Source organism: Ursus maritimus, unplaced genomic scaffold, assembly GCF_017311325.1.
Source record: "Ursus maritimus isolate PB19 unplaced genomic scaffold, ASM1731132v1 scaffold_3, whole genome shotgun sequence".
Lineage (NCBI taxonomy): Eukaryota > Metazoa > Chordata > Mammalia > Carnivora > Ursidae > Ursus > Ursus maritimus.
In genome coordinates this window covers 84,096,334-84,118,892 of record NW_024425563.1, presented here as the reverse complement: position 1 = coordinate 84,118,892, position 22,559 = coordinate 84,096,334, and the positions used below count along the sequence as shown (strand labels likewise).

Genomic DNA, 22,559 nt, shown 5'->3' with positions numbered 1-22,559 from the left:
ATTGTGTCTTAAATCTCTTTTAAACTACAGATTCTCCATTCTTTGTTTCCTCTTGCTTTGTTGCTGTTATTGTTAAAGAAACCATATTTTTTGTCCTAGATTAATTGTATCCTAATTTTTGTCTTTGCTAAATTGTATCCTTGTGATCTTGTTTCAGGTGTTGTGTTCCTCTGACCCCTGCATTTTTTTGTTAGCTCTGGAAGCTGGAATGGCATTGATGTAGTTTGGCAAAACCTATTAGGTGTTATTGGGATGTTCCATCAGGACGTATATAGTGTTTGGTTCTCTTTTTTGTGATGTTATGAGCCATGATGGTCATTGCCTAGATCCATCAGTTCATTATGGGTTACAAAATAGTAATACCCCACTTCTTTTTTCCTTCTTTATTTATTAATTAGTATAATTTCCTCAAAATAAATGACCTCTCATCAACAATTTGGTTACTCCGAGGTAGAGTTTATATACAAAAAACAGTATTATTTTCAGTTTCCAAGAATAATGAATTAGTTTCCAATAATGTACAATTTGTTTTTGTGAGTGCTAAAGTATTTTAAACTCATGATTTAAATATACCTGATGGGGGCGCCTGGGTAGTGCAGTCGTTAAGCGTCTGCCTCCGGCTCAGGGCGTGATTCCAGCGTTCGGGGATCGAGTCCCACATCAGGCTTCTCCGCTGTGAGCCTGCTTCTTCCTCTCCCACTCCCCATGCTGTGTTCCCTCTCTCGCTGTCTGTCTCTCTCTCTCTGTCACATAAATAAATAAAATCTTTAAAAAAAATAAATAAATAAAAAAATATACCTGATGTGTTTCAGTCCATTGAGGTTATCATCCTAATTGGTGCTCAAATTAGCTCATTTTTGGCCACTAGAAGCCTATTTAAGTTGGGCCCTGCATCCTTGGTCGTTTGCTTGCTTTCTGTATGACAAGGTACTGTAGGCTCATCATGGATGTTTCTTTACTAGAACTTTTCTCTCAAAAGGTTTACTATTTACTTTTCATTGGAAATGCTATTTTGACAATACTATTTGGGTGTTGTTCCAGGGTTGGTTATTGTTTTTAGGCCTTTCCAGTAAACAGAACTTAGCAGAGAGAGAGAGAGAGAGTAAATGCACACATGGCTTTACATGTCCAACATAAAATATATCATGAGTTTTCATTATACTTGTATTTCAAATTTAGGCCTGCAAGATTTTTACTTAATGTTAGTGGTGAGCTTTATTCAACTGTGAGTAGTAAATATGTAACAACCTGCTCTCTGAAATGGGGATGGGTACGTATCTGATTGTAGTTTTTGCCAATTCTTGTGGTGTAAATAACTCCATCATTGCTGATTTAAGTTCAAACAGTTTAAATCACTAGGGACATAGAATCAAATTACTATATTTTGAAGTCATTTAGAAGAGTTTTTTTCTGTAATTGTGCCACCAGCTAGATGTATAATTAATTTGCTTAATTTTACTTTCAGTTATTAGGGATTGCTGTTTATTTAATTTTAAGAATTAGGTAAATAATTTACATGGTTACAAAGTATCTATAAAATCTACAAAACAAGATTTATTCAAAGTTTAGTTTCTCTCTAATTTCATTTTTCCCCCTTTACATAACCATTTTATAAATTATGGTTTATCTTTTCACTGTTTTATAATATTAGAAAATTTCTCTGCTTTTGTATGTATCTCTGTCTGTATATCTTCTTCCCTCTCTTAGATAAATAGAAACCTATACAGTTTCTGTATCTATGGTGTTTTCAAAAAATTTAACAGTATTTCTAGGAAACCAATCAAGAGTAGTATATGGGCATTTCCTTATTCCTTTTTTACAGCTATATAATATTTCTTGTGCATAATGTGTTTATTCATTATCACCGATTAGTGGTCATTTGGGTTGTTTTAGGTTTTTTGCTGTAAAAAAAAATAGTAGTATAAGGCAGTGGTTGTCAACTTATAACATCAAAAGACATTATTGAGCCCTGCTTCTTCAGCTTTTGATTCAGTGGGTTTTTATTATATTGAATTGATTTGTTTATCCAAGTGTCAATGGTCTCTGTGTGTGTGTATGTATGTTTTTTTAAACTATTTGTTACGAAAAATTTCAATAACATATAAAACTTGATGTGATAGCTCAATGAACCCCCATGGATCTATTACTCATTTTCAATGATCATCAACTCAGAGGCAATTTTGTTTTAGCTGTACCCTCACCCATTTTCCCTTTCTCTACTAGATTAGTTTTTAAAATTTCCTTAAAGATTTTATTTATTTATTTGAAAGAGAGAGAGAGCACATGAGCAGTGGGGAGGGGCAGAGGGAAAGGGAAAAGCTGACTCCCTGCTGAGCAGGGAGCCCAACAGTGGGGGCAGAGGGCTCGATCCCAGGACCTGAGGACCACGACCTGAGCTGGAAGGCAGATGCTTAGCCAGCTGAGCCACCCAGGGACCCCTCTACTGGATTATTTTGAGGCAGATCTCAGGCTTAAATTTGATGACCTTGATCAAATCACTTAATTTTATTAAATGTCCGTTGCCTCCTCTATAATGTGGGAAAAATCATACCTATTTTCAGTGGTGTGCTGATAAATGTTTAAGAACCAGCTCTCTGGGAAAATATAAGCCCTGATTTGTAGCATTTGCCAATTTGTATGATGTAAATACTCACACTGTGGCTGATTTCAAGCTACCAATGTGATATGACTGAGTTGGGAAGAGGAGGGAAGAGTAGTGTACAATCCGTGTTCTGTAGCTAGTGTCAGCTAGCTCCACCATACCGGTACTATTTCATAGGGTAGTGGTGGGGATTTATTGGGGGAAAAAGTACAGGTCACATAGTAAGCATCAGTAAATGGTAGCTCTCACAGTTACGATTATTTCTAGCCTAATGAGACTCCCTTCTCACTTGAGAGAATCCTTCAACAAGTTCTTCCTCATTACATGTTTCCCTGCATCTGAACATTCAGTTTTCAGTACTATCAAAGGACCCATAAAGCAGTATGATCCCATTCACTGACTTATTCCATATAATAATTGGCTTGCTGCACATTATAATTAAAATAAAAACTTAAATACCTTGATCCCTTAGGGAATACAGTAAAGAAGTGTTAATGTATTTGCCTCACAGATTTTATAATTTGATGAATATTAAGTGTTTTGAGGGTTGAATATAAAGTTATTTTAGGGTTTTTTTTAGTCTTGTCATCATTAATTACCTTCTGCTATTGATAGAAACAGCTGGGGAATATTAAAAATTTCCATTTATAGTTATGATGTAATGAACAACATATGCCCAATTCAGTTTATTGTGGCTTGGCATGCGTGTTTAAAGCCAATAAAACAAGTAATTGTACTAATGCCTTTATAGATGTGGCTTAATGGTTTACTTACATTGCTTTGACATTTTGTTCATGGGGATTTGAGGAATGGTAATTGTTGTTATTGTGCACATTAAAAAAAAAACAAAACACTGAAGTGGTCTCAGTGTCTTCCATGGGTTATCTTCTCTTCCATGTGTAATCTTTTCCCAGTGAACTGAGGGCAGGTCACAAAACATGCATTGTTTTCCCATTAAAGATAATCTGGTAATTTCTATAATCTTCCCTTTTTCTGTCTACCCATTCAACTGACCAGGTTTTTTTTTTTTTTAATGCTTCCAGTTTTAAAACTAAAAAGATCAAATATTGCTACTGGCCCAAAGTCGCGAACACTTGAAATACAGAACTGAGGTCTTTTATCTCTGGTGTTCTATTTATGTGTTGTGGAGGCAAGCCTGGGCTTGATCTTCATTATGTGTAATAAAGGGTACGGGGTTTCTTTCTGTAGGGCTAGCATTCATTTCTAAGGCCAGTGGACAGATAAGATAAATTAATTGGTAAATAAAATTTGCATCACATCCTCAACATTTGCTATAACAAAGAATAAAAGCTATTGGAGCACCATTGCTCCATTGTTGGAGTGCCTTTGTGTTTTATGTGTTAAAGCAATTAAGGTGATGCAATAAGGATGTATACGAGGGGATACATGAATGCCGGTGCTGGTGCAGGTCAGAAAGGAAAGGCTCTTGTGAATAAGCTAAGTATAATGAAATACTGTATTTTTTCATGATGTTTAGGATTTGTATTTATATACTTAAAAATAAAAATTAAAAAAAAAGCACCTTCCATTACCTCCCTGAAAAAGATCTTCTGAATAGCTCTACTCCAGACCCCCATTATAAGCCATCAAACTGGTTTGATTACCCAAATTGTATAATGTTATATTTATTAGGAATGCAATTATCATGATAAAGGTGAACAGACAGCTATTGAATACCATGTGCCAGGTACTGTACTAAGAGTATTGCTTATATTAACTCATTTAATCCTCCAACAATTCTAAATATCAGGTGAGGAAGTGGAGGCTGAGAGAGTTTAAGTAGGCCAAGGTCACACAGCTATTTAGTGGCAGAGGCAGGATTTGAACTTAGCGGGCTTTGTGCCAGTCCTGTTGTACTTCACTATGACACTATCCTGCATCCTACAGAGAGTATTTAAATGTAAAGTAGACATGATCTATGTATTTTAAATGCTATAGTTAACTCCTGGTAGCATGGAAGGGGATTTGAAGATTTCCAACGTGTAAAACATTTACTGTGTTGTAAATGGGGTGGAAATATCCGTGAAGTCCTAACTTAGAGATAAATGTAGAAATTTAACCGAAAAATCTCTGCAGAGCCTTAAAGATGTGGCTTTTCCCCCAGCCTCCTTCCCTGGTGACTTGCTTTCCTGGAGTAGAGCAACTGATTAGCATATTTTATTTCGGCTGTTAATGCCAAGCTTGTTTGCCACCACTGGATTTGCCTGATTGGTGGCGTTTAGTACAGCGCTTGGCAGTTCTCAACGGAGCTCTTAGACGTCAGCTGTAAATCATCTGCTCAGCCTCCCTGACTGTGAGCTCCGTACCTCCCACCTGGTGCACTGGGCACAGGCATCCACACATTCGCCATATGCGGACAGAATCACTCTCAGCCTCTGGGGGCAGCGCTGCAAATTAGAAGGTGAATTCATAGAGCTCTGGGCAGGCCCTTACATGTGCAAATCCTGTTCCTTGTAATTGGAATTGTGTTTGTAAATCCCTATACACCCAGGTGAGACTGTATTACACCCCTCTACATTGAATGGAAAGGAAAAGACAATCTGCTTAAAAGACTGCCAAATTAACTTCCTCTAAAACTGGACAGTGTGGGTGGGCTTTTTGCAGTCATTCTCTCATGAAATGCAATTGTAGTCTTTCATGGAGTGCTTCTTATGTCTCAAAAAAATTTTTTTTGTAAAATCTACATTCAATGATAGTTTAATTAGTACTATTTCCCAGCTATGCAGTCAGTCTTTAGAAAGAGATCTTGATGTCACCTCTTGTGACATCTTTATAAGGAGCTATATTATTATAATGTAAGCCTAACCTTTGCCTGGCTCTTATCAATAACATATGTTGGGGCGTGGTAGTGTAGTTAATTGAGCTGGCAAATATACTAGGATAGTTTTTACTAATACCTTTGCTAGGTACGCTGCCTTTATCGTGTTTGAAGGTCTGTGCTAACAAATTTAATGATCATTTTACTGTAACTGGTTATTTGTTCTTTTAGGGTTTATGTTAGCCAGTAATTTTCATTTGATAAAAAAAAAGTATGGGTGACAATGGTTCATCTCTTCTTAAAGGTGCATATTACTTTCAAAAGTCTTGTGACTCCATGCAGTTTCTAAATGCAAAGCTAGAATTTTTTCTAGGACTTTTTGTCAACTTATTTCATTGTTTTGTTTTGTTTTTGTAAATTCTCTCTCCCCCCTCCCGCTGCCCATTCTTCTAATGAACTCCCCCATGATTTTGTGTGGTATTATTTACTGTATACTTTGTATTTCAGGCAAGTTTGAATTATAAATCAATATTTAGAAAATGAGTTACTCTTCTTTGATAGCATCTTAATAAATCATAGCCTTTTTACCTAACACTGAGTCACAGAACACCATCCATGCTTTCATGATCACGAACATATTTTTCTGAGTGAGAACACTGTAGCTCCTCACGATTCTCTTCATTTCCTTGAGGCACATTTTGGGTTAAATTGAGTCTCCCCCAAAAAGATATGTTGAAGTCCTAAAGCCTCAGTGCCACAGAAGGTGACCTTATATGGAAATAGAGTCATTGCACATATAATTAAGTGAAGACGAAGTCATACTGGAGTAGGGTGGCTTCCTAATCCAATATGACTGGTGTTCTTATAAGACGACCGTGGGAAGACACAGAGACACAAGGAGAATGTCATGTGAGGAAGGACGGTTGGAATGATGTTGCTATAAGCCAAAGAATGCCTGGAACCACCAGAAGCTAGGGGAAAAGCATGGAACAGATTCTGCCTCACAGCCTTCAGGAAGAACTAGCATGCTGACACCTTGATTTTGGACTTCTAGCCTCCAGAGTGTAAGACAGTAAAATCCTGTTGTTGTCAGCCATCCAGTTTGTGATGCTTTGTTCTAGCAGCCCTAGCACCATAATACGAGGCATAAAACAATGAATTCAAATCAAAAACCTTTCTCCTAACACTGGAATTCCAACCTTTTTGTGCCTTGCCTGGTCTCTTGTGTTAATTTTCCAGGCACTGTCTGTGATGTTCTTTGGTTTGTATCCATACATTTTATACACACTATCGTATTTATATTTCTTGCTATGTATCCACAGTTCTGAGAGTCACTCCCCATTGTGCCTGCAGCCGTACCAATTCTTGACTGAGGCATCCAACATCTTTCTGTTCTGGCTTCCCTCAGTTGCCCTTCCCGCTCTCTCCTCCCTGGGCCCACTGTACATACCACTGTATCCCAGCTGCTCTCCCTTCTCCTTGGTTGTCTCAGTATGGCCCTCACTCTTCCACTTTGAGAATGCCGTTCCTTTTGAAAAAACAAAAACCCAAGAGGATTTTATTTCCCTTTCAAAACCAGCAATGTCTCAAACATTGCTGTAATAGCTTATTGATTCTCTGTCCTAAAGAGATGCATTTGCTGTCTCTTTGGGCTCACAAAATAATGTAGGCTTCTTTTATGATACTTAGAGTAATTTGCTTCGGATTTCCAATATCTTTGCATGACTCTTCCATTGTATTAAGCCCTCATAGCATCTTCAGCGCTTCTTGGCAGAAATCTGGCATCCCCATGCTAGATCATAATTCCATAGCAGAAGTGGAAACACACTGCTGGTTGCACATTTCTGCTGTGCTCCTCCTGGTATGTTCCCCTTCATTCCCTTGAAGAATACAACAATGGACTCAAATCAGAGCCTTTTCTGTTCTTCTTCTCATCAGCATTGTTATTTCCTAACTGACCACAGGAGGATAAGATAAAAATCTGACAGTTTTCGTGTCTCAGAAAGTCACAAGGGAGATGATTTTTTTCATGCCAAATCTCTTAATCATCTCTTACTTCCCTCCCTGACCTGGTGAAGTCTCTAAACCAAATGTAGAATTCTTGTGTTAGTAAAGTTTTTGAGCATATATATATATATAATTAAATATTTGTCTATTTACTTTTAATTTGTAAGTTTAATACATATACTCCTGTACTCACATACTTCGTGTATTATAGGACATATAAATTTGACAGTAAAATATAGAAGTTCTAATATTTTCTTTCCAACTATAGAATTATGTAAATGAATTCTTTAAAAAAATTTTGGGTTGTCTTGTCAGCTAGAAATTGCAGGCAAAATAATTTCAAATCTAAAATTAAATTTATTTTGGGGCACCTGGGTGACTCAATTGGTTGAGTGTCTGACTCTTGATTTCAGCTTAAGTCATGATCTCAGGGTTGTGAGATTGAGCCCCACATGGGACTCAGTGTTGGAGTTGGAGCCTACTTAAGGCTCTCTTCCTCTTCCCCCACTCAAGTGCTCATGCTCTCTAAATAAATAAATAAGTAAATGAAAGCATTATACATCATATTTTCCTCTGATTTGTCCTTTACAATGTATTGGTATTTCTTTTATCTGCTTTGGAATCCCATGAGCTGAAAACATGAAATATGTTTCATCGTCAGAATTCATTCATTGTCAGTGTTTTCTTATGGTACTTAAGCTGCCACCGGGATATAAATAAAGTTCTTGCAATAATTGTAATATTATACATGTTTACCCTATATTTTTGTATTATATGTGTTTTTTTTATTTTAATTTTTATTTATTTATTTGACAGAGAGAGACAGCCAGTGAGAGAGGGAACACAGGCAGGGGGAGTGGGAGAGGAAGAAGCAGGCTCCTAGCAGAGGAGCCTGATGTGGGGCTCGATCCCAGAATGCCGGGATCACACCCTGAGCCGAAGGCAGACGCTTAACAACTGAGCCACCCAGGCTCCCGTGTATTATATGTGATTTAATATTTGTAAATATATTAATTTTATAAGAAAACAAAGACTAGAGTTACTGAATGCCGTGCCTTTACCAGAAAAAAAAAAATGATTGATTTTGTAAGTTACTGGGAACATGGATAGAAATTTAGGGATCCTAAAAAGAAGTTTTGGTGATGTTGTAATAGCCAACATTTATATAGTATATTTATTATGTGCTGGGCATAGTTCTAAAACTTTACATACATTAACTGTGGAGCCCAATGGGGCAGGTACTATTGTTTTCCATATTCCACATATGAGGAAATTACATTCATCACAGTTTTCCTTTGACTGCTGTAAAATAAACAAATTGTTGTTCTTTTTTGAGAGTAGGAAATGTCATGGAAAAGAGGAAAGCAGACTTAGAAGTCTGTTCATCCATTTAGTAAGCAATTATTGAGTGATGCTGTGAAAATCAATAGGATCAAATCACTTCTCTTAAGAAATTTATAATCTAGTAAAGGAAATAGAAGTAAATGAACTGTGATAAAAGTTATTATATTAAAAGGATGTATTAATCAGGGAAATTCAGTTTTGCTGTGGTAAGAAGGTCACCCCCAAATCGCAGTTTAATTCAACAGCTCTCTATAAGTCAGAGACTTTTTAGGGTAGTTGCCCTCCGTGCAGGGACTCAGCAGTCTAAGGTATTTCCATATTGTGACTATGCTATCTCAGTGTGTGGCTCCTTTTGCCATCAAGACAAGGGAATACAGGAACCTAGACTCACTGTACTCTGTGCTTCAACTAGGAAATAGTATACTTCATTTCTGCTTGTATCACATTGTTCAGAATTATTCACGCAGCCCTTTTGAACTACAGAGGGGCTAGAGTGTGTGGGGGGGCCTATGACTATTTGGTAAACAGTAAATGCCTTGACCAAAAGGTATGTATAGTTAATTGGAGAAGAAGAGAGTTGAGCAAGAGTTTGTATTCTACAGGAAATCGATTGGAAAGTGGCAGGAAAAGTCATGAAGTCATTATAGAGGCTGGTGAAGGTAATTGAGAAACACAAAACAGAAGTTTCTGGGAAGGAGCTGGAGGAAGTCTCTTCAGTACCACGGAGAGCTCCTGTCATTTGAATGACTGTGTTACCACATAATGTTAATAGTGACACCTTTATTCAGCATTTCATTCCATAAACATCGATTATATGCCTGTCGTAGATTTGGTGAATAAAAAATTCATAACATAATTAACAGTCTAATGAGAAAGACAGATAACTCTCTGTAATGCAATGAGTAGGTTCAATAACATAACTATTCTCTGGGTGGTATAAGAGCATGGAGGTGTTCCTAATGTTAACGTCAGATACAGGCAGGAGTTGTACAGGAGAATTTCATGGAGGAGATGAATTTATGATCTCATATGTGTATTAAGTGATGAGTAATGGTTTAGGCAAGTGAGAGGAAGAAATGGTACTTAGCCCAGGGGTCAGCAAACTTTTTCTGTAAGTGGCCAGATAGTAAATATTTTAGGCTTTTTAATATTTTAGGCTTTTTAGGTCATAATGGTAGGTCTCTACTCCATATTTTTCTTTTTATTTTACAACTTTTTCAAAATGTAAAAGCTCATTCTTAGCTCAACGGTAATACAAACATAGGCCATGACCCAGATTTGACCCATAGGCCAATAGTTTGCTGACCCGTCGTCTAGGCAGAGAGAATAAGAGCAAAACTAGAGGTGTGTGCATATAGCTATATACAGTTCGGTCATGATGGAGTGTGAAGTTTGAATAAGGGCCATGATAAATGAGTCTAGAGAAAAATAGATGGGGGACAGAATGTCATTTTGAGGAACTTTGGGCTACTTCTATAAGTGTGGATTGCCAATGAAGGATTTAAATCAGTGGAATGATAAAATCAGATTTGCATTTTAGAAAGATATATGTATTGAGAAGTAGCCTGAGGAAGCAAAACTGAACCCAAAGAGACCCAATTAGGGAGCTGTTGGTACTGGTCAAAAAAGAGATAATGAAAGCCCGAAATAAGGCCAAGGTAGGAAGGTTAGGAGGAGGGGGCAGAGTTGAGAAAATTTTGAGGTAACATCAGAAGGACTTCCTGATTGATTGACTGGGGTGTGGGGAGAGGTCAGTAATAACTCCAAGACTAGATAGATAGTGTTCTTTAACTGAGATAATAAATATTATGCTAACTCATCGATGTTCCTCCTTTAGCAGGAACTCTGGTTGTTGAAAGAATGTCTGCCATTTGTTGCAGATTTATACCATCTGGAGTCAGAAAGCAGAGGCACATTATCTGTTCTGATGTGACTCCTTGGGAAATTTGTTGGGCTTTCAGGAGCCTTTGCTTCCTTTCTATCAAATAGATTCACTGCTATAAGCAGTATCTTTCCTGTGGCAGAATGCTCACTCAAGGAAAGGGATAAGGGACTCAGTGTATAGGTTCGTGGACATAGTCCATAGTCATGGTCGTTTAAAGCTATCAGTTATTTTAGCTCTTTTGGGATCAAAAAATCAGAACTTCATAGAGTCTGAACTTGCTGTCTATAGTAGACATATACCACCTATGATTATCCAACATTTTTATAAAGTTTCCCACATTGTGAGTACTGCCATTCCAAAATATGATTCCCACACTTCCTTTCTAGGGGTGAAGGCATGTAACTTAGTTTCCTCCTACCATCTAGACCAACCCTCATGAGACTTGGACACAGAAGAGTGCAGTATGAGCTAGGGACTGAGCATGGGTGTATCCATATTTAATCAAGTGCAGTCATGGTAAGTTCTTATATATTTTTTTGGAATAGCTGAGGCGAATGTTCTGTTATTTTAGTCCAAATATGGTTGATGTCAAGGAGTGCGCAGTATCAGCTATTGTTTTATATTGGACCGGTCCTGTGGACTTCACTCCTTGCCATGCAGCATCCAGGTTTATTTCTGTGTATCTCTCAGAGAAGCTATTTCATCTCACTCAAAATTTCTTTAATTAGCTAGATTGTATTCTCTGGTTCGCAACTGAGAGTATCAAGGGCACTGAGGGCTTCAATGATATTGTTTTTTACATAAAATAGAAATAACATATCATCCAGCAATTTCACTTATGGAATACAGAAGAATTGAAATCAGAATCTTGAAGAGATATCTGCATTTTCATGTTCACTGCAGCACTGGTCACAATAGCCAAGGTAGGGAAACAACCTCAATGTCCATCAATGGATGAGTGGATAAAGAGAATATGGTATATACTTACAATGGAATATGCCATATGTGACAACATGGATGAACCTAGACCACATTATGCCAAATGAAATAAACCAGTTACAGAAGGACAAATCCTGCCTGATTCTATTTATATGTGGTATGTAAAAGAGTCAGACTCATGGAAGCAGAGAATAGAATGGTGGTTGCCAGGGGTGGGGGGCAACGGGGAAATGGAGAGTTGCTATTCGATTGGTACCAAGTTTCAGTTATGCAGGATGTTTTGTTTTGGAAAGAAAGCCTTGCCGGAGGCTCTTTTCAGCCTCCTACACTGGCTTGGGTTTATATCTCTGAAGCCTCTCCTCTTTGGATTTTTCTTACCTGCAAATGTGTAAATCTGATTTCCAGCCTGGAAGTTGTACTGTGAATCCAGCATATACCAGGGTAAGTCAAAGGAGCAGGCAACAGGTAGTGAGGCAAAATAGAGTTCTGGACAGATAGCTAGGGTGGTGCAGTCAGTTTGGAAAGTCTGGGGGCAGACAGTATGTAGTGATTACCTGGCACCAAGCAGCGGTCAGTGGGGGAGGGGGTATGCAGTGTTGGGAAGAGAGCTGCAGAGGTATACTTTGAACCACTGGCTCAGAGAGCTTCAGTTAGTGCAAAGGGTTACATAGCTCTTTGGAAAAGTTGCTGCTCTGTTAAACTCAGTGGCCACATAGACCTAAGGGTAACTGAATGGCTTTGCCCTTTAGGGGAGTGCTTTTGACCTAAAGCTGTCCCACTCACATGTGTATCTCATTCAGAGATGTGCCTACCAAGAGGCCAAAGAGTATCCAATAACTGTCTGATGAAAAATTATGGAGGAGGATCACCTAAGCTTGTGCCTAGAGAAGGGGTCCTCTTCCGGCTTACTCTCAGATGGTTTGCTCTCCATCGCTGGGTTTGGACAGGATTTCCTTTGGATCAGGACAGGGATCTGTCCCAGAACTGAGGTACTTCTACATAAGGATACAAGTAGGGAAGAAGCCAGTGCACAGTGTAAGATAAATGTGTTCAAGTGTCATTCACTAGTTCTGTTATCTTTGCAAGGCACTTAAAATCACTGGTTCTTGGTAATTCTTCTTGGTCTCCAAAATAGGGATGATAATATTTAACACATAGAGTGCTAACAATGTGCTGTATACTCATTTAATCTTTGCAGCCACCCTATTATTACTATCTCTGTTTTCCTGGAGAGGAAACTGAGGAACAGAGTTTTTGAGTAACCTGCCCAAGATTCCATAGCTCCTTGGTAGTGGAGCAAGGATCTGAACCCAGGCAGACTGGCTCCAGGGTCTGTGCTCTCAACCCTTCCTGACTACTGTCCTTCCAGTACTAGTAAGGCAGTAGTAGGGTTAAAACACCAGGTACGGAGAAGACATTCAGAAATGGCAGGGCTGGGAGAGGACAAGAGAGGGAGGGCAACAGCAGTAATTCTCATCCTTTTAGCAGCAGTGAGTGAGGAAAGAATCAGGCTGATTTAGAAAAACATCTTTTTGTGTAACTGAAAAGAGGGGTGTAAATAACATGAATCCTCATACATTTTCTAACGTATGCTCATAGACATACAATTTCAGAATGGTTTTAAAAGGTTTTGGTGCTTTTTTGCTTCTAGACTTACACCTGAAACCAAATGCCTTTAAATCAATGTTTAAATATACCCAGTGTGTATATATGTGAGTGTGTGAACTATTCATTATCTAGTAGCACTACGCAAGAGCTGTTCTTTTCATATCCATTTTCATCTGGCTGGTGCTTCACAGATAAGCTGCAACAAGGATGTTTTCAGAAAGTTCTGTGATTACTTTTCAGCCTATAAAATTGTGTTTAGCTTTGTTGAAATGTTTGAGTACAACATTGACCTAGCGAAGAAAGCGAATAATAGACAAGTCAAATTCTGTAAGTAAACAGTTGTTCGTATTTAAATCAAATGAAAAGATTTTTAAAATGACTAGGAGAAACTCTATAATTCATTTTCCCTGTTCACTTACAATATAATACTAACTTTCCAAACTGGATTTGCAGAAGGGTCTATTTTTTTTTATTAACTGATGGAAGCCTTTAGATATCCCTTTTAAGGAAAGAGCAAATGATAAAAATAAAAGGAGTTAGAAATCACCTTAAATATTTGTCTTATCTTCCGCTTTTTATGGAGACATAAGTTAGTAAATTACTAAAACTTCCTGACAGAACAACATTCTACTATACTTTCTGAAAGTGTTTGAAATGATAAAATAATATTTCTTTTAAGTTTTCATTATTTTTATATATGAAGGCTACATTTTTCACAATCAAAAATCTGTAATATTAAGGTACTTGCCCTTTCTTTAGCAATATCTCGTCCACAGATACCTTAGTGTTTGAAATCCGTGAAAATAAACCATCGCATGTTTCTACCCACTTTAACACTAACCATGACAAATCATACACTAAAAAGATTTGAGTAATTGACATCTTTAATCTACAAAATATAGAATAAACTCAACATGAATATGTAACTTTCCCACTACATTGGTTATTTTGGGTAATAAAGTCTTCAGTGTGCTTCTTAGAAGTGAATGGCCTACGTTTTGATGAGAATATGTACATTTTCCTTTAGAGATGGTGGAAATTATAGAAATTTTAGTTCCAGTTCTGAAGATCCAAGGTGTGCACATTAAAAGCATAGAAAAGTATTCCTGTGGGAAAATAGAGTTCATACAAGGTTTAGTCACAAACTTAAAATAACTGAAGACTTGTCAAGGAAAATGACATCCCAGAAGGCAAAGAAATGTGTATCACTGTCTTAAAAGGAATCATGGAAGCAAGTTTAGAACGATTAAAGATACTGTGAGCCTAATCTTGCAGAAGTATAATGTGGATAAAGGAAACTCTGGTGCAGATTTATATCCTTTAACCACAGCAATCATTAAGAAGACAAATATTAGATATTTTTAAACTAGATATCCAGTGGTTTGAATGACTTAATTTAAGATGCCTGTACTATGTCTAAAAGTTATATTGACTCTTTCGAATATAGAAATTATAGCTGAATTGTGAATATTCTATTTTTCAGGTGTATATACACAATATTCAAAAGGAAAATGTGTTTTATAACATGGTTGCTTTAAAATCTTGCTAGACAAGTTATCAATCTTGTAGCACTTCAGAGTTTGAAATTATACTTTACTTTCTTTGCCCAAAGTTAGATCAGGAGAGCCATACTTCTTGAAGTGCTTAGAAAAGTATAGCTTTTTTCTCTGAGGAAGAAGTTCCACATGAACATTTTTTTGTACGAGTGTTTACACATAACCACAGCAATGAAAATACAATCTTTATTATTACTATGGTGCACATATATACATATAATAAATATATATCTCCTTGAGATACATATAATTAAATTCTATTATAGATCCGATTTTCCCTTTTCCAAGCAATAATAAAACTCAATATGTATCCTATTATCCGGCATGCAGCAGGGAAAGCACCATCATAAATTTAAATTCATTATCAAATTCAAATTTCAGTTGTCCCAAGAATAGGTTCCTAAATCACCTGCGTTAATTAGATGGTATATGTCTTTCATGACACAAGCCATTAAGAAGATCATTGTGGTGGAGGCAGTAAATTGTGTTTCATAGAACATTGGAAGCTGAGTCTGACTGCTCTCCTTCTCTTCGTTCTCATTTTATATTTGCACCTCTGCTCATTATGTCTGCCTTTGTGAGATGTCCTTCCATCTTTCTTCTATCCATTTAGATTGTACTCAGAGAGCTATGGAACTGAAGGGGGGGGTGTCTTAGTGATCATGGACCAGCAGTTTACAGATGTCAGAACTGAAGCTTGAGAGGGGACACCCTGATAAGGTCATTCAGTGGTGTGTGGCAGAGTGAGGGGACAGTCTCGTGATTATACCATGCTGCCTCATGTATATAAAAACAAATATGGGAAATCATGGCTTTTCTCTCAAGACTCAGCTCCAGCCTCCCTCTTCAATAGCGCCATTTCTGACTGGATAGCAAGGGCACTTGTTTGAATCCAGGTGACACTCTCCAATTTCTCTATGACAAGGAACACATTCTTTTATCTCCATCGGCTCAGGGTCCTCGCAGGTAAAATGGAGAAACTAACAGCTCCTACCTCACAGGGTTGTGAAGAGCCTCAAATAAGTTAATATTCATGAAATGCTTACAATAGCACCAGGCCATAGTAAGTGCTCAATTAAGTATTATTATAACCATTGTTATAATTATTTCTATTAATCACTCTTCCCTATTTCATAATTTTTCACAAATACAACTTCATTTAGCACTTACTTATTTTCCAGGTGTTTTTTAAGAATGTCAGTTTGTTCCAGTTGTCTCTTTCCAGCTCAAGTCATTTTGGGATAGGGGCCATGTCTTACATTTCTTCTGTGCACCTCCACAGGGCTTAACAGAATGTTTGAGCCAAAACAGGTATTCTGTAAATACTGTTGTTTTCTGCTGGTTGATATTAAAATGAATAGATTGCTAATAGTTGCAACTGTGGCCAACTTTTAGATATTTTCAGAGAAAATGCCAATTAAAATGTGGTAACCAAGATATGGAAGCAACCCAAATGTCCACCCAGAGATGAATGGGTAAAGAAGATGTATATCGTATATCATATATATATATATATACATAAAATAGAATGTTAGCCGTAAAAAGAAAATGTGATCTTGCAGCTTGCAACAACATGGACGGACTTAGAGGTTATAATGGTAAGTGAAATTAGTCTGACAAAGACAATTACCATACGATTCCACTCATATGTGGAATTTAAGAAACAAAACAAACAAACAAAAAAAGAGAGGGGGAAAAACCAGATTCTAAATACAGAGCACAAATTGGTGGTTGCCAGAGGGCAGGTGGGTAGGGGAATGAGTGAAATAGATGAAGGGGATTAAAAGTATGCTTGTGATGAGCATGGAGTAATGTATAGAATTATCAAATCATTATATTGTACACCTGAAACTAATATAACACTGTATGTTAATTATACTTCAATTAAAAACAAAAAAGAAAATGTGATAAGTGTGTAATAGGCTAAGGCTCTTTGTTAAAAAAGCAGAGACCAATGCACACTCCTAGTATTTGAAGGTATATAATAAGGCCCTCTGAATACATGGTTCTAGGAGTAGGGGGTAGAGGATTGACTATTTTGCATTACCATCAGGGCCCTTGTGTAAGACACTGCTGGATGCTTTCATACTGTTCTATTGGTACCATATCAGTATTATTCTAAGCCCTGAAGCCAGAACAATGTCTGACTAAGACACATTTTTAATGCATGTTCTTGGCTACACATTGGAATTGTTTGGTAAGCTCCTGAAACTCCCAGTACCCAGGCTTTATCCCAAACCAGTTAACTCAGAATCTCTAGGAACCAGTGTTTATCCTATCTCTTCAGATGATGCCACTGTGCAGCCTTTTTGGGGGAACTTCTGTGTCAGACTGTTGGGTTGCAAGAATGTTGTTCTGTGGCAAATTTACCCAGAGTGGGGCCTGTCATAATTACAACAATATAGCTATTTTGTAAAATGTTGTGAAGTAATATGCAGCCTAGACACTGACTCACTTTCTAGGAGGGATTTGAAGAATCGGGAGATATTTGAATGTGAATCCTGTTACCAAGGCTGTGAAACCTTGAAGGCTTATTTTGTTTGATTCATTTCCCTTCCACTTGAGTGTGGCTGGAACTTTTGTTTTCCTTTTTGGTCAGGCTGACTCTTGCAGATGTGTCATTTTCCACACACACACACACGGTATTTCTGCTTTATGCCCAAACAGAGTGGAGTGGCAATTTCTGAGTCATGGCTTTTGAGTCTCCTGCAGCACTCTGTGATTTCCCTGGGAGTCTCTTATCCTTCCTAACCTTGTGGTTTCTCTGGCTTCATGAATTTTGTCTCAAGATGTAGCTTAAAACAAAACAAAACAAAACAAAAACTTGCATGAGAAAAAGGGCATCGTTAGGATATGTCAAAATACAATACTGTTTTTCTATTTGTTTGTCGAATATGACCTATTCTTTTATTCTAGAAGATTCGGTCTCACTAGGGAATGTAACGTGATATTTTTCTATTGCTTTTAATTTCTTTAGTTAAATCGTTCTTGTATTGATTCAGAAAAAACATTTCTTGAGTATCTGTGATGTGTCAGGCATTGTGATAGTTGCTTGGAATATAAAAATTAAAGACCTAGTCCCTTACAGGTCAAGTGCTATGATGAAGCATGTATGTCCTGTTATGATGACATGTAGAAAGGGCACCTATCCAAACATGGGGGGGACTGTACTCATTTGTATTGGATCATTTAATTCTCACAATAACTTTGGGATGGAGGGGACATGGTATTTCCATTTTATAGACAAGAAAACTGGGTCTCAGAGTAAGTCATTTGCCTAAGTTCACAAAGCCAGGAAGTGAATTTTTAATTTAATTGCTCATTCCTGGCAATGTTTTTATTAATATTAATAAACTTTGGTTTTAGAGCACTTTTAGGTCACAGCAAAACTGAATGGAAAGTATAGACATTTCCCAAATACCTCCACTGCCCCCCATAACTCCCCACTATTTCCTGCCTCCTGCACTACAGCGATACATTTGTTACAACGGATTAACCTACACTGACACATCATTATCACTCAAAGTCCCTAGTTTACATTAGGATTCACTCTTAATGTTGTACATTCTTTGTGTTTTGACAAATATGTAATGACATGTGTCCACTATTGTAGTATTAAATGGAATAATTTCACTGCCCAAAAAACCTTTTATGTTTGCCTATTCATCCTTGCCTCCCTCCTTACCCCTGGCAACTGGGGATGTCTTTATTGCCTCTGTAGTTTTGCCTTTTCCAGAATGTCATATAGTTGGAATCAGACCGTATGTAGCCTTTCCAGTATGGCTTCTTTCATTTAATAAAATGCATTTATTTATCCATGTTTTGTCATGGTTTAGTAGCTCATGTCCTTTTGGCCCTGAATAGATACTCCGTTGTTTGGATGGACAACAGTTCTGTTCCATTTACTTATTGAAGGCTATCTTGGTGGCTTCCAAGCTTTGACAATTATGAATAAGACTGCTATATATATCCATGTGCAGGTTTTTATGTGAACAGAAATCTTTAATTTATTTGGGTAAATACTATGGGTCATGATTGCTGGATCATACACTAAGATAATGTTTGTTTCTATAAGAAAATGCCAAAGTGTCTTCCAAGGTGGCTATACCATATTGTATTCTCACCAGCAATGAATAAGCATTCTTCCTGTTCCACATCCTCACCACGTGTCGTCGGTGTTTTGCACTGTGGCCATAATAGTTGCGAAGTGGCATTTCATTGTTGTTTTAATTTGCAATATTCTTTTCTTTTATTTTATTTTAATTTATTTATTTATTCAACAGAGATAGAGACAGTCAGCGAGAGAGGGAACACAAGCAGGGGGAGTGGGAAAGGAAGAAGCAGGCTCATAGCGGAGGAGCCTGATGTGGGGCTCGATCCCGTAACGCCGGGATCATGCCCTGAGCCGAAGGCAGCCGCTTAACCACTGTGCCACCCAGGCGCCCCTAATTTGCAATATTCTAATGACCTATGATGTTGAACATCTTTTCATATACTTACTTGCCATCTGTATATTTTTTGGTGAGGTGTCTATTCAGGTCTTTTGCCTGTTTTTTAAAAAATTGAGTTGTTTATTTTCTTATCGTTGGGTTATTTATTAATATTTTATATTGGAGGTCAACCTAAGAAAATTATCTTATTAAAAAAGAAAAAAAAAGCATCTCTTGATAGCTCAGCTGGGAGCTGACCTAGCGCTCATACCTGGGCCGTGGTATTCTCATGTAGAATATAAACAGTTTTACAGAACATCAACATCAGACAAGGCCACCTTGAAACTGGTGGCTTGAACCAAAACCAAGACCACTTTGTAGTCATACCTGGACACAGACAAAAGCAGGAACATGGTGCAAATCACAAAAATGACCATCCCCCTCTCCATGCGAACTTTTATCCATCACAACTTTACCCTATGTCATTCCTCATGTTTCTCATATAAAATTAGTAAGGTACTCTGTGATAAAATTGCCCCCACTTTCTGATAGCACCAAATCCAGAAGCAAAACCATCTATCCCTGTAACCTTCTTAGCAGGATTAGGGGGGTCCCAGGATGCAGGACTTTTAGTACTAGCATCAGGAAATTCCCAGAACAGGCTGATCACCCTACTGTCTAAAATAACCTCACACAAGCCCAAATAGTTTAACAAGCCTTTGCTAACATTGTCTTACTGAGATACTTCCCAGTTCCCAATAATATTTTGTCTTGTTTGCTGTAAACACTTCCAATCAATCCAACCTTGTTATGCTGTAGGTGTGGTCCTCGTGGTCTTTGGTGCTGGACAAAGACCAATCCACAAAATCAAAGCAAAGCAACTACGATGGCAATGAAATCAACAGATTAGCCCTTAACAAAAATGTTTTAAATTATTGATATCCCTCTAACAACAGAACATGGAAAATTGCATAACTTACAGGGCAGCCAAACAACATGATGAATCTTAACATACAAGAAAAATGTCTAGAAAATATTGTTGATGTCATGATAAGAAAGACTTTGTTTTGTTGTTTCTATAACAACTTCTCTTCCTTTCTGTCTCAGGGATCATGTCTGACCACCAGTTTGGTAACCAGTTTATGTGCAGCGTGGTGGCCTCTCATGTGAGTCATCTGCCCACAACCAACCTCAGTTTCGTCTGGATCGCTCCACCTGCTGGCACCGGCTGTGTGAATTTCATGTAAGTACCCAAAGTGTCTGTGACCCGTAGGGAAGGCAAATATACCTCTCATGGGACGACATGAAGGGTAAGTATTTAATGTATTATTTTCACAGGTGTGACCTTAATTAAAGCCACTAATTTTGTTGTCAAAAAGAGGTCAGGATCATGAAAAAAAGATAATGCAGTTTATTTTTGCATGTATCTTTATACTTCAAGAGATCTAAATTGGATTTCAGCTGACAAAAAATAAACTGTAGGATAAAAGTATGTGAAGAAATCAAGGCAGTAGGAGAACGAATGTTAGGAAAGTAAGATGGAAACAAACACAAAAAATGCCATAAGGCTCCATTCATGTTTTGCAAGAAGATCACAAATTGAGCTTTCAGCTCTCTGGCCATAAGCGCCAAGAGAGAAATGTGACCAGTTAGGTGACTGATAATGGTGCAGAAGTCAGGAGGTCCATAGAAACTTAATGACCCTCTCGTGTGCTTTCATTAAAAGGAAGCTGGGAAATGTGAATGATGTCCCAACAGCGTCCGTAGATATTAACACCGTGCTACAGTTCAAAGGCTGTGACTCGCTCCATCTCTCAGTGCAAACTGTACCCCTACCCCAGAATCTCCACTCCTCATACTTAGTCTTCTCTTTTTTTTATACCATTTTTGACTTCTAGTATAATATACTTCATTTATTTAATTATGTGTATTATTTATTGTCTGTCTCTTCCAACCAAAATGCAAGTTCCCTGAAGGCAAGAATTTTTTCCTGTCTTCTTAACGGATCTGCCCCAACTGTCTAGAACAGTCCCTGGCACTCAGTACACACTCACTAAATATTTGTTTAATGGAGGAGTAGGCCAATGGAATAAGGTCAAGGGCAGTTCAGAAACATCTATTCTATGAGCAGTCAGGCAAAAGAGAGCTGGAAGGCATCTTGAATGGTTTTCTATTCTGAACCTTCTGCTCAGGCAACAACATCCCATAAAACTACATACTCTAAAATTACCCACTACCTTTCCTTCACCTTTAATAACATACAGTTCAGGGTCAAGGGTTGCTGTGGCTCCCACATCACCGATTATATACTTTCCGCCTGTCCTCTGGGTTACCCAAGCTGCAAACATCAGATTCATCCTACCCAGCTGATTGACATTTAATCCGATCATTTCTCCTTTAGAAAGTTTGTTCATACTTGAACCTTTTCCTTCCAGTACCTTTTGCTAAGATGATTACAGTAGCTTCCTAAGTGATCTGTTCTCCAGCCTGTTTCTCCTCTAGTCCATCCTGGACATTGTCATCTAGCTAGTCTTCCTAAGGCACAACCTTGATCACTTGGGCCTTGGATACCTTAAACCTCCTTTCTGAAGAGCAGCCCTTTGGCTTGGGTTGGAAGAGTCTTCCCAGTCTTGCTGTGTAGCATCTTCTGTTTTATCTCCAGTGTGCACGTCCTGATTGGGCATGAATTGCAGGACTTCCCACGACTCCGTAAACGTTCCCTGACTTTCTCTTTCTCTGTGCTTTTCCCTAGCCCAGAATGCTTTTTCCCCATCCCTGAATGCTTTTTCCCCTCAACTCGTTATTGAAGTCCTACCCATTCTTTAAGACCTCCTTAAAATGCCAACTCTTCTATAAAGCTCCAAGATATACATCACAGAAGTGATGTGTATGATTGCATTTTGCTTGTAACTCTATCGTAATGCTGATTATATTTTACTGTATACTTATTCGAGTTAATTTCTTGCCTTTGCTGTTAAATTAGATTGCACAGGGATCCGTGTTTATTTCTTTGTGATTCTACGCACAGTTGGTACAACATCTCAAACACAGATATCACAGAGGATGACCCTTGAATTAAATGATGTTCAGTATAGTCTTTTACTTTAGTTTAGTAGTAATATCTGACTCTTTGTTTTGGCGTGCTCTATCTTATTCATATTGGCACTGGGAAGGCTAATTTAAATTCTTGCCATGTATAACTTCTTCATTTAAGACAAGAATTACTTTTTTTAAAGCTAAAACATAAAGGAAATCTATATCAGCAGCATACAACTGCCTATTTCCAGGTAGATATAGTTTTGAATTGAATATGTTTAAAAGTGGTGTTTGATGGCTTCTGGCCTCACTGTTCCTAGGGTCCCAAACTCTATTTTCTTCTGAGAAATAGCTTAGGTATTTTTTTAAAAAG

General features: G+C 37.7%; 1 protein-coding gene across 2 annotated transcripts in view; it reads left to right on the top strand.

Moving 5' to 3' along the window:
- The window catches only part of RELN (reelin), a 475,458-nt gene that overhangs the window by 112,497 nt on the left and 340,402 nt on the right, over positions 1–22,559 (top strand). For both annotated transcript variants that reach the window (XM_040644349.1, XM_040644350.1), the window contains exon 3: positions 20,258–20,393. In XM_040644349.1, the coding sequence (XP_040500283.1) occupies positions 20,258–20,393 (136 nt within the window). The remainder of the gene's footprint in view (positions 1–20,257; positions 20,394–22,559) is intronic.